A 12,326-nucleotide genomic window follows, 5' to 3' on the forward strand; every position below is an offset into this window, starting at 1 on the left:
AGTTTATTGATCTTTCAAAAGTAATTTTATATAAAAAGCATCTTAGACTTTTGCAGGGGAAGATATCTTCATGGAAGGCGGAAGGTATCTATTGTGTCTACAACCCTAATTTCACTGCCTTCACTTTTTTTATTTTTTTTTTTACGTTTATCATGTGAAAAAAAAAAAAAAAAAAAAATTCCCGTCTGAAACCTGGCAAGCAATTGGAGATTTAAGAGCATATTTATCAAAGACTGAAATTAGATGATAGTGATATTCCTCCACTCTTTGTTCATTTCTATGGGATTTTTTAAATGGGACATATTGTGTGAAAAAAGAATATTGTGCCAATGCATTGCACTCATCTAAATATAGAAGGAATTTGCTTTAAAAAAGTAGTATTATGGACTGATTTATTGAAAATGTCTCCAAAAACCCCAATAATCCCACCCATCTGTTCTACTTACTGCTGCATCCCAGGTAGGCAGGCAAGGCCACAAAGGCCCGGGCCTAGGACCGCACCAAAATGTAGAAATTTGGGGGACCTCTCCCCACTGCCCCGCATGCAAGTTTAAATGTCTGCGCATGCGCGTGCTCACGGGAGGAAGGGGGTTGTTTCGTGCATGCGTGCGGGGGGCATACGAATGGGGCGGCCTTAGGGCGCCCGGATAAGGAATCTGGCGCTGTTCCCAGGCTGTGCAGGGTAGCCAGCAGCATTTGGCACCCTGCACCATAAGATAGAAACCAATCAGCAGCTAGGCTGACCGATAGGGAACTGAAGCCGTCTTTGCTTGTGTAACTGCAGGGCTGTCTGTGATTGGCTATTCCTCTCCTAGTGTGCTTCTGGCAGGGGCCATTAGGACACACCTCCCCTCATTTGAATAATAGACAGGGACCTGAGAGGATCTATAGGGAGCTCCAATAAAGGGACCATTTTTACAGATAGCATTAATTTTTAGAACAAAGTGAAACAAGCACAATATATTATTCCTTATTGCCAACAAGATTAAAACATTTTTTTCGTTTAGCCTATATGTCTCCTTTACAAAATGATTTATTCATGGGTGAAAGTGAGAACTCACCCTTTGATAAATACACCTCTGAAAAACCCATAGCAAATCTAGGGTGAAGCTGCATTAATAAAACTGTGCCATCAAAGATGTTCACCTGCAGCAACCACAGAAGAGCATTATTTAATATTGCATTTTTAAGCAAATGTTGCCTTATTAGATACTTACCTGCAGATTACATGGAAGCATCTTATCTATGACATTAACAGACTCCTTTTTGGAGAACCTTTAACAACATTTGATTTAATTACAATAGAAGCAGTAAAAAATATAAAATGAGATTCCAATGCACAGTACTAAGTTAACACTGACCAAGGCCATGAAAAGAAAAAGGTTCAGGGAAAGTTCAGATCTATTGTTTTACCATAGTTACTAAACAGTATATGAGCGAAATCCTGGGTTTGTAACATATTGTTGCCTTGAGCCCTGGAGGTTCTGTGTTTTCTTTTTTTTTTTTTCTTCCTTAAATTGAATGCAGAAATACAAACCTTGTGATTATCTTTTGTGTAAACAAAGGAATATCCTCTGATCACTTCTGAAGTGAAACCCAGATGTTCCGAGTTGACTGTTGATGTCATTAAGTTAAATGTTTACCTTTGATGTATTTGATCCTATAAGCTTTTGGGGATTTTAGTTTGCTACAAAGTCAATATAAAAATTAAAACCTTATAAATGCTTTAATTACTTTGAAGTAAGTTTGTCTGAATGTGAATTTTTGGCTCATGGAAAAGCATATTATTCTTATAATGCAGTTTCTCTGGGCTATGGGGAAACACCGAACCTGTAAATGGTACAACCCCCAGAAAAGAATGTTCTTATTTAGGGCATTTGTAGCCTGTATAACTGCCCAGTCATTCTGCACCTTCATTGTCTGCACCTACAATCACTGCTAGTTTGGTTGTTTCTAATTATATAAATGTCGTATGTCATTGGAAGGACCACTTTCAGATATACTAGCAAATTGTGTTTAGTAGAGGGGGATACCTTTAGATCAGGGATCCCCAACCTTTTATACCCGTGAGCCACATTAAAATGAAAAAAGTGTTGGGGAGCAACACAAGCATGAAAATGGTTCCTGATAAGAGCAATAATTGGCTATTTAATAACTCCTATGTGGACTGACAACCTACAGAAGGCTCTGTTTGGCATTATATTGGGTTTGTATGCAACCAAAAGTTACCCCGAAGCCAGGAATTAAAAAATAAGCACCTACTTTGAGGCCACTGGGAGCAACATCCAAGGGGTTGGTGACCAACATGTTGCCACTGGTTGGGGATCACTGCCTTTAGATGATATAAAACAATCCAAGCAATTGTTGCTGGTATGAAGAGTGCCATTATTGGCCAACACTCCTCTGACCATCCCCGCACTGATGTCATGTCACATGCCTGGACCATCAGACCATGTCCCCTCCTGACCCCGGCTGCATCTTATTGTTGCATTTTTTTGTCATCAAAAGTCTGTATTATTGCTGCAAAATAATGTTTACCACTTTTCAAAACAAAACATGTTTTCTTAATTTTAGCCAGCCCCCAAGAATAGCAATGAAACCATGCCAGTGTGCTTTGTCTAGCACCAATCATGTAAGCCGAAAAAATGTGTAATAATCAGTCTAAAAAACTATTCATATCTTGTATGATTTGGAAATTGCTTGGATCCCTGCAAAATTGAAGTCCATCTAAGACTGACTGTGAAACTTTGCAGATCCATGATAGGATGTTTCCTAATAATGAAGTTAATAACACAACAAGGGCAAATTAATTATAAATTAATAATATCCCAGTTTACAGACAAAGTAACAGAGATACTTGAGTACTGCATGTTAGTATGGTTCACTTTATACTGTCATAAAATACCTTTGTGTCATCCTTAACATACCAGAATAAAGCTGCTGTATTAAAGGGCTCCCCCTCTGCAACTACTTTCTTTTTGATCTTTTTTGGTGCTACAAGCTATTTTTTATTTTTTTTTTTTAAATGAATGACATATAAAAGATGTAGAATCTTGCAAAGTTATACCTAGTAGGTGTTGATACCCCAGGAATGGAATTCAGAGGTTTTATTTGTTAAAGATTAGGTTGTTTGTTTTTTTTTTGAGAGAATTATGTTGTGTGGCTTTTCCTAAAACCTGCTTGGGGACCAATCAGTTCCGCTGATCATTTCCTCATTGAGAGGAGCTTTTGCTTACTGAGACAATGAGAGTCAGTTGCGCAGGATAAAATGCAAACTTACCCTGTTTTATAGTTATGCCATACAACTGCATATTGTCGACCCCTTGCTATAAATCATTGCTCTAGTAAGGAACACTGATTGCCCTCAGTGGGTATTTAGAGAGGGCAGTCAGAGGGCATGTCTGGATCTTACCTTGAGAGATGTCACTAATGCTGCTCTCTTCAACCTTGCTGTGATTAACTACTATATGGCTGTCCCATCAAGTGAACTATGAAACTGCTGTGTGTGTTGTGCACAATGCGATGCTGTCAGGTGAATTGTTAATGGAAGCCCGCTAATGCTGGAATTGTCTACTAAATGCTTCTGCTTGTTGCAGTGCTTGCATACAATAGTTATATGTTATTTTACCAAAAGGATAAGATGACGTGTTGTAGAGCAGTGCAGTTAAATGTTACTGAAAAAACAGTTGAAGAATTGCAGTTGCAACTTCACAGATGGGTTTGTGCCGCTAAGACATTATCGCTTGAATTTAAATGGATTCTGTCATGATTTTTATGGTGTACTTTCTATTTCTAAATGTTTACACTGTTTACACTGTTTACATAGCAAATAATTCACTCTGCCATTTAAAATTTAATTCTTAAACCAACAAACATATTTTTTTAGTTGTAATATTGGTGTCTAGGTGCCATCTTAGTACATTGTGCCTGAGTTTGAGCTTTCAGAAGGAGCCAGCGCTACACATTAGAACTGCTTTCAAATAACCTATTGTTTCTCCTACTCCCATGTAACTGGAGGAGTCTCAAGCCAGACTTGGATTTTTTTACTATTGAGTGCTTTTGATATCTACCACTTTTAGCAATACAGGTGTCAGGGAGCTGCTATCTTGCTACCTTCCTATTGTTCTGCTGATTGGCTGTTGGGGGGAAAGGGAGGGGGTGATATCACTCCAACTTGCAGCGCAGTAATTTGTGACTGAAGGTTTATCAGAGCAAATTTCAGAATTCATTCAAGCTTTGGTATCGTGACTATCTTTTGGCCAGGTTGGAGCTGCCATTGAGTTCTATGAAAGGCTTTCAAAACCATGCATTGAAGTTTCAAAGTTAGAAAGGTTTTCGTGCCATTTACGATCGTTTGGATACGAAAATTTCGTAACTTTCGGGTCGCAACCACAATATTTTCGTATGACCACAACACAAATTATTGTGCAATTTCCGCACATCAGAAATTATCGTGGTTACTACGAAATTTTTCCAATCGTGCTTTTAACAATCCGAAATTCGCGCTTTAATGAATGTGCCCCAATCTGTTTAGTGAATGTGCTGTGTACTTTTTCCATCTATTTTAGACAGCATTATATTATTATTATTTTATTTTTATATCAGTTAGGGTAATTCCCCCACAGGTTATTGCTCTGGAATGATGAAAGGATCAGAATACCCAACCCCAGAACATCCCACCTATTGCAAAGTGGCAGTAAATACATAATCTTCAAGCAAATTAAACTCTGTATAAGTGATTTTTAATTAAGTTGTAATTGTAATTATGTTGCATTTGAGAGCAGGATCTTAGCTTTTAGAACAACAAGGCATATATGGCCAAAATAAAGATTATCCTGCCACAGACACTATGGTACAATGTCTAAGTAGATATAAATAAGTGCAATAGGGTCTGTATGCATGTTTTTAACATAATCGTTTAAATAAACTACTCCTTTTATGAATATTTTTAAAATTTTTTCTTTGTTTATAGTTTGCTAAATATGACAAGCAAAACCACTTTATGGTAAATGAATTATACATGTAATTGTAATTTATATCGTCCATGACCATATAAAAGTATAAGGTAAATGGCCAGGTGCTTTTATACAGGCTATAGATCTTGAGGTCGAGATCGAGATGACTTCTAATTTCCTCCGATTTTATTACAGGGGTACGTTATTTGCTATAATACACAGGTTTCAGTGAGTCATGTGACACAAATGACATCACTAAGCAACGATTACAACTATACATACAGAATATTAATGGCTGTTGTGTAGTATATGTACATACATATACTTGAGTGTTACTAAAAAGTTCTAAGCTTTGGTGTTCACAGTTTAGTGTCTCTGCTGAAACTCATTTCTATGCCTTGCTTGATAAAAATATTGGGAGTAAAGGGTCAGGTATTAATAAGCAAACGGTTGCACTTACAAATGGGATATACACCCTCGTGGTTAGGGTTGCTGCTTTTTTATGAAAAAAAAATCTTGACCTTCCTATATTTTTAAGTTTTCCCTATTAATAACATTGGAATCAAGCAACATTTTTACTGGGCCAGTAAAATATTGGCCAGGTGACAACCTTACCTGTAGTTTATTTGGTGTTTTCACCTTTGAAAAATAAATCACAGTGGTATATCTTTATTTGTAGGTGCATCCATGTGCCAGTTCTGTATGAAACAAGAACCTAAAACAGGTTATACAAAAAAAAAGTACAAAGGAAAATTCTTACTTTAGCGTTCTGTAATAGTAGCTTATGTATTCAAGACAGAGAAGACTTAAGCTAGACATTTGTATTACATGACTCAAATGTCACACCATGACACCATTATGTAAGGTTCTATAGATATATCACCATATACTTCAGGACATTTAATGGACAAAAAATGAAAGAATTCTTACAGTGACATTGGAAGCCGGAAGATTATACTGATGATGACATAACACATCAAATGTCTGTTAAATATAGAAAATAAATGCAGCATACCTAGTAATATCAAATACATTTTAAATATATATACATCCCGATATGTACAACCATGTCCCCCATAACACATACCCATGTAAATATGCAAATCTATTACAGCTAAATTGCTTGGGTAATAAAATAATCAGACCTCAGAAATAGTATAGGGGAAGGACTAAAACCAGTTTTCCTGCGCCATTATAGTAAAACCCCAATAGGCAATAACAATGTCACTTAATTTGTTTTTTTGTCGACTGTCTAAAATATTTCAGCCCCTTACAAATGAGACTATATTTCCTCTGAAAGGGTTAACTGATAACGACTAATCTTTAAATGACAAAAAATAAAGAAATAGCAAGACCTTTTCACACATTAGATATGTATTGTCATTTATCATCTAGATATCAGGCTAGCACTGTGAAGTAATAAAACATATCATCGAAAAATGTGCTATAGGTCTGAATCACTCTTTCATTCCACCTCCCAGCTAACTGTAGTATTAAATCAAACAAGCAGAACATTTCCTTAGGCAGCCATTGCCTTTTAATTTCCTGAAGAACCTTAAAATATCATTCATTACAAGTACTACACATATTTGGTTTTTAAAAGTCTCATAAATCAATAGCAGGCTGACTGTAATAATTATTACAAGTTAGTGCATAATTTTCCTGCTGAAGGCTGCATGCAGAACTTTAGCATATGCAAACGAGGCAATTCAAACTGTGTATAGATATTAATATGAAGAAGCAGGTAACGAGGTACAGGCTATGAATTATGCATCAAGAGCGGCTGATCTTCAATGAGGAAAATGAATTCAGCATGTAATCTAATTAGTGATGGAAGTCTATTACATCTAACTGCAAAAGCAACCGTCCTTGAAACAAATTTATTTACAGTCCATATTACTACTTGAAACAACTTCCAACTGATGTTTTAAGCTACAGCTTCATTCAAAACACATTTTTTTTTTCCTTTCCAGTTCCAGACCAGGAAGACCACCTAAAAGAACGCAGAGTGTTACCTCACCAGATAATCCACATATCATGCCACATACGGTTCCTGGTCTCATGTCTCCTGGAATGATCCCTCCCACAGGTAATATTGGAACTCAGTGGTCAATGTGAGAATACAAAATGGTAGTCTTAAGGTTAACTGCAAGCCATAAGACTAGTTTTCATTGGAATATTTTGTTTAGATGTGTGCAGTGATTTTTAACACATTGAAAATAATAACTATTTGTATGATAAGGTCATATAATGTAAATGTTTCAGAAAGCTCAGAGTTGCATTGTTCCAGTAAATGTACAAACATGTTAATGTGCATTTGTACAGCAATGAGAGGAAAAATATGTCTGCAGTTTGAACAACAGAAAATGTATCCAAATTGTAGACGTTGTTCCGTGACCAGCATATTATAAAATCATACTGAAATTGTGTTGCCTCTTAGGATTTGTGGGTAAAGATAGGCAGGGCATCACCATTCATTAATACCACCATTTGTTTTTACCAGTGATGCTTGTATCCCATAAACAGGTGTCGGTTGCTTTAGGCTAGTGTTCTAGTGCTGAGTTTGTTTTTTAAAATGAAAACCTCAATGCAGCTTGGCAGTCAGTAGTAGGAGAGATTTTATTAAACATGCTTTCCTTCACCAAAAATGCCTTTATTCACAGTAAAACAAAAACATTCTTGTTGTATAATAGGTATATCACTATTAAGTTGCTCCTTATGACATGCCTTAGTTTGATGGGCTACAGTAGTGTGTGCTGAAAGTCACTGGCTAACCCAGAATTTGCTCATTTTAGATATGATCCCATTAGTCGGCCATATAACTCAAGGACTGCATTACAATGTAGTATATAATTGTAATGCTGGGAACATTTATTAGCTATCCTGTCCTATTTTGATCATACAGATTTTCTCATATTGCCTTTATGTTATCTCTCTGATCCAATGATTTTCAGTGCTATGGCAACACAAACATGTTCCAGGCCTGACTCACTTGATAAACTGGAAGTTGGGTTATTATTATTATTATTATTAATATTTATTTATAAAGCGCCAACATATTCCGCAGCGCTGTACAATAAGTGGGTTTCATACATTGGACATACAGAGTGACATATAAAGCAATCAGTAACCGATACAAGAGGTGAAGAGGGCCCTGCCCAAAAGAGCTTACATGCTCTCTGCATACCCATATACCAACAAGCTTTCTAGTCCTTGGGTTGTGTTTTTATTAGTTGTGTTTATTTTTTAGTAAGAAATAGAAAATTATTTACTTTCAGGATCATATGTCTGTTGACAACTTATGGGCATGCACTTCTTGCTTCTCATGTACTCTTCTATCACTCCTGACCTCTACAATATTACTGCTTATTGACATTTGTGCTTGTGTTTACAGAATTCAGAGGTTTTCCCTAAATTTACTCAAGTGTAAAAAAATATGCATGATAAATAAGTACTTAATCTTACCTCTAGAATTATCCATCAGTGACACAAGAGTATCTGGCTAGTGTGATTACATGGACATAGTCTATACAAATAAATCGGTAGAAGGCACGGAATATTGCATTTGGGAATAGAACTACAGTATGTGTTTTAAAGTCTGTGACTAAGTTGGCTAAAAGGAAGATAGCAAAACATGGATGCCTTGTGATTACTGACAATCTACAGGACTGTGACCCTCCTTAACATTAAGCAGGTGACTTGATTAACCATAAATCAGGCATAAAACGCTCTGCATGAGGCAGTTCAGTGAATCAAGGAAATTACAAAATGGCAAAACTCATTCTGTGCTTTGGGCAGTGTAAGCTGCCAGCACTTATACATCAACATTTCACTCACTGTAAGATTGATTTTATTTTATTTTGTTTGTTTTAATTCCCCTGCAGCAAATTCTGTAAGTCTTGTAAATCCACTCAGCATCACTTGACTATTTTCACCCCATAAACATATTTCAATATATTCCACTGTTAAGGGAAGACATAGTTTATTTGTAACAATAAGTAGAAAATGTGCCCACAGTTGCTTTCTTTCCTTTTTGTATAGAGGTTCTGGTGGACCTTTTTGTATTTTATCTATATGTAGCCTTTTTATTTAGCAGAAAACACACCTTATTGAAAAGTCACAAGACCTGCAACTATCACATTATTAACATTTTTTTGCATGTTACTTTGTTAAAGCTAAATTATACAAAAATATATATATATTTTTTAAAAAAAAGTTATGTAGCCAAAAAGCATTATTTTGTTGCATAATTATTCACCCCCTGCAGAGTTAATACTATGTAGAACCACCTTAAGCTGCAGGTGTTTTGCAATAATTCTTTTTCTACTTTGTTCATCTGTATCCTGCAATTTTGTCTATTCTTCTTGGCAAAATCACTCAAACGCCATCATGTTTGATAGGGACTGTTAGTGAGCAGTAAATGGCCTGGGCTGTGGCTAGACATTTAGGGGTATATTTCATGCTGTGTAAAAGCTGGAGTAAAGCATTACCGGTAATGTTGCCCATCTAGAAAATCTAGATTTCAACAGTTAGAAAACCAAAGCAAAGCATTTGATTGGCTGCTATGAGCAACATCACCAGTAATGTTTTACTCCACTTTTTACATAGCATGATAAATATTTCCCTTAGTGAGTAAGGGAGCCCAATGACCCGAGTAAAATGATAGGGAAGCAGGGCTTGACTAAGTTAGGAGGGCAACCCCCCCTCCCCTCCTCCCACAGGATTTCCTAGCTGTTACAGGCAGGGCAGGGAAAAGAACAGGACCTCCCCGGATGTGACCTTACCAGATTCCGGCGGGAGAAGGAGCAGGAACGACAGCATCCCTCCCTCCCTCCCTAATAGGCCGGTTCACAATAGTCGCAGTGTGGCGGGGGGTGGGGTCGACTTTGAGCCCCAGAGGAAATTAAAAAGGGCAGTTGGAAAAGTGAGTGGGTAACTGGGTAGGCCTGGGGTCCTCAGGGAGATGGTTAATCCCAGAATGGGACTCTGATAGGAGACAGGACACAGGCTCCGGGCCTGGGCTCAGGGTCAGACCTCTTTAGAGGTATAAGTAATTTGACTGCTGTTCAATGTTTGGATTTTCAAACAGTTTAATAAAAGTTATAGTTGTTTATATAATTGCTGATTTATATAAAATAATTGATAATAAACAACTGCGGCCTTCTCTCTCCAAAATAAGTTGTCCATTGTTTTATTGCAATCAGGGGGAGGGGAAAGGGGGCAAAACAGGCTCGACGCTGCATTAGTCATGTTGCTAGAAGTAAACCGCTCCTTACAATTATTGTCCTCCATTGTCTCAGGTCACTTGCAGGACTGTGACAGGTTCTCCTATAGAATTTTCCTGTATTTGACTCTGTCCAACTTTTTCTCAATCAAGTCTGCCAGTCCCTGCCAATGAAAGTTATTCCCATAAAAAGATGCTACCAATACCATACTTCACCAGAAGGGATGGAGTTATCATGGTGATGACACACATACAATTTTGCGCACCTCAAGGTCATTAATAAACAAGTTAAAATCAAAGGACCAAATATAGACAGGGCCGGATTTGTTTTCGGCGCGCCCCTAGGCCACCCCGTTGAACGGCCCGCGTCCCCCCAATGCGCATGCGCAAATGAGCGAACAACCACTCGTCTCCCTACCCCGCCCCCCGCGCGCCCGCGAGTGCGCATGCTCATACATTTAAAGCCCCATACAGAGCAGTGGGGAGAAGTTCCCACTGCTCCGTATTGAAAAAAACTTTAAAAATTCCATTGCGGCGGGGCGGCATGCCGCCCCTAATTTTCTGCCGCCCTAGGCCCGGGCCTTTGTGGCCTCTGAGTATAGACACGTGTAACACTCCACTGTCCAGTTACAAAAATGCTCCATTTATGACCACTCTTTGTAATTTATCCTTTAGCTTACTTACAAATATTATGTTCTGTGCCAGTATTCCTTAATTTAACCAGTAACCTTCGGTACTGTATCAAAAGCAAAGTCTAAGTAGATCATATTTACTGCCCAGGGTCCAGGTTTGTGCTCGCATCCACATAGGAGGCAAATAAATGAGTTTGGCGACATCTCTCACACATAAAACCAAGCTTGGAAAAGCTCATAGTATTGTAATTTTTTATGTATTCAAGTATCTTATTCCTTATTACCCCTTCTAAAAACTTTCCTACCACTGATATCAGACTAACAGGCCTATAGTTTTCAGACTAAGACCAGGAACCATTTTTGAATAATGGCAATGGTTTGGCAATCACAGAGCTAAGCTTGTTTAGTACTATCGGATGAATACCATTCAGACCTGGACCTTAGTTTACCTTTACATATACTATTCTCTTTTTAATCTACCCAGAGTTAAAAATGAATACCAGTTATCTAAAAATATTACTTTTTACTCCTTACCAAAAGTTTTTGGAAATATGTCTCTTGTCATCACAGTAATCACTGTAATCACAGTTTCAAGCATTATAGGCTAAGCCGTTACTGAACTACAACTCTTGTAGACTCTGTTGTATTCTACATATGTATATTATTATTATTTAATTGTATAGTTTTTACTGCATTTAATAGAATGAAAACCAAAAAAGAAGTATAAATAACCAGTTAATATACCAGAATACTTTGGTTAAAGAATATTAAAGACTCAGAGTGTAAGTATATTTGTTTAGTGCTCAAGTTTAATGTTCTGATATCTTCATACAGCTTGAAGAAAGGTTTAATCATCAGTGTGCATATTGAACACTAATCCCTTAAATTTCAGCTCAAATTGGTAAATTGGTTTGCATGCTAATTCCCCTATTTTTTAATTTTTATTTTATGTTGCCATAAAATGTTTCCAAAAACCTCAGCAAAGAAGCCTAATGCCTGCTTTGTGGTTATTTAAATTGAACATAATGCTTTACAGCAGGTTTAATATTTTTATAACTCAAAAGTTGTTAAGAGCCAGCTGGTTTGTGTCTGCTTTTTATGGTTATTCTTGTCATATGCAGCCTCCACAATTTTTAATTATGTTTTATGGTGTATGTTTTTCCTCCTCTGGATCCCCGCAGCCACTCTTTGCTTCATAAGATATTTTCCACTGGGAAGAAAACATGGATGTTTAGGGACTCTATCATTAGATTTTTTTTCTATATGAAATTACTTTTGTTTGAGTGAAATCATTTAGAAGCTTGTTATAAAAAATAGATAAAATAAAGCATATATTAAGTAAAATAAAAGATCTTCTGAGACTGACACATTTCTACTTTTAATATGTCTATATATATATCTATATATATAGATATATGTTTAGGCTTGGAAGGATCAGTCATACAAATCTGGATTTATATCACACTGGGCTTAAGTTTAGTTCTGCACTAGCAATTTAGGACTTAATAATGAAGT

At 36.9% G+C, this 12,326-nt stretch overlaps 1 protein-coding gene across 1 annotated transcript in view; it reads left to right on the plus strand.

The window, feature by feature from the left end:
- Positions 1–12,326, plus strand: part of dach1 (dachshund family transcription factor 1) — a gene marked incomplete at its 5' end in the record, with an annotated part of 209,147 nt that overhangs the window by 89,918 nt on the left and 106,903 nt on the right. Inside the window, 1 exon segment of the mRNA NM_001078708.1 lies at positions 6,929–7,044. Coding sequence (NP_001072176.1) covers positions 6,929–7,044 — 116 coding nt within the window.

Source organism: Xenopus tropicalis, chromosome 2, assembly GCF_000004195.4.
Source record: "Xenopus tropicalis strain Nigerian chromosome 2, UCB_Xtro_10.0, whole genome shotgun sequence".
Lineage (NCBI taxonomy): Eukaryota > Metazoa > Chordata > Amphibia > Anura > Pipidae > Xenopus > Xenopus tropicalis.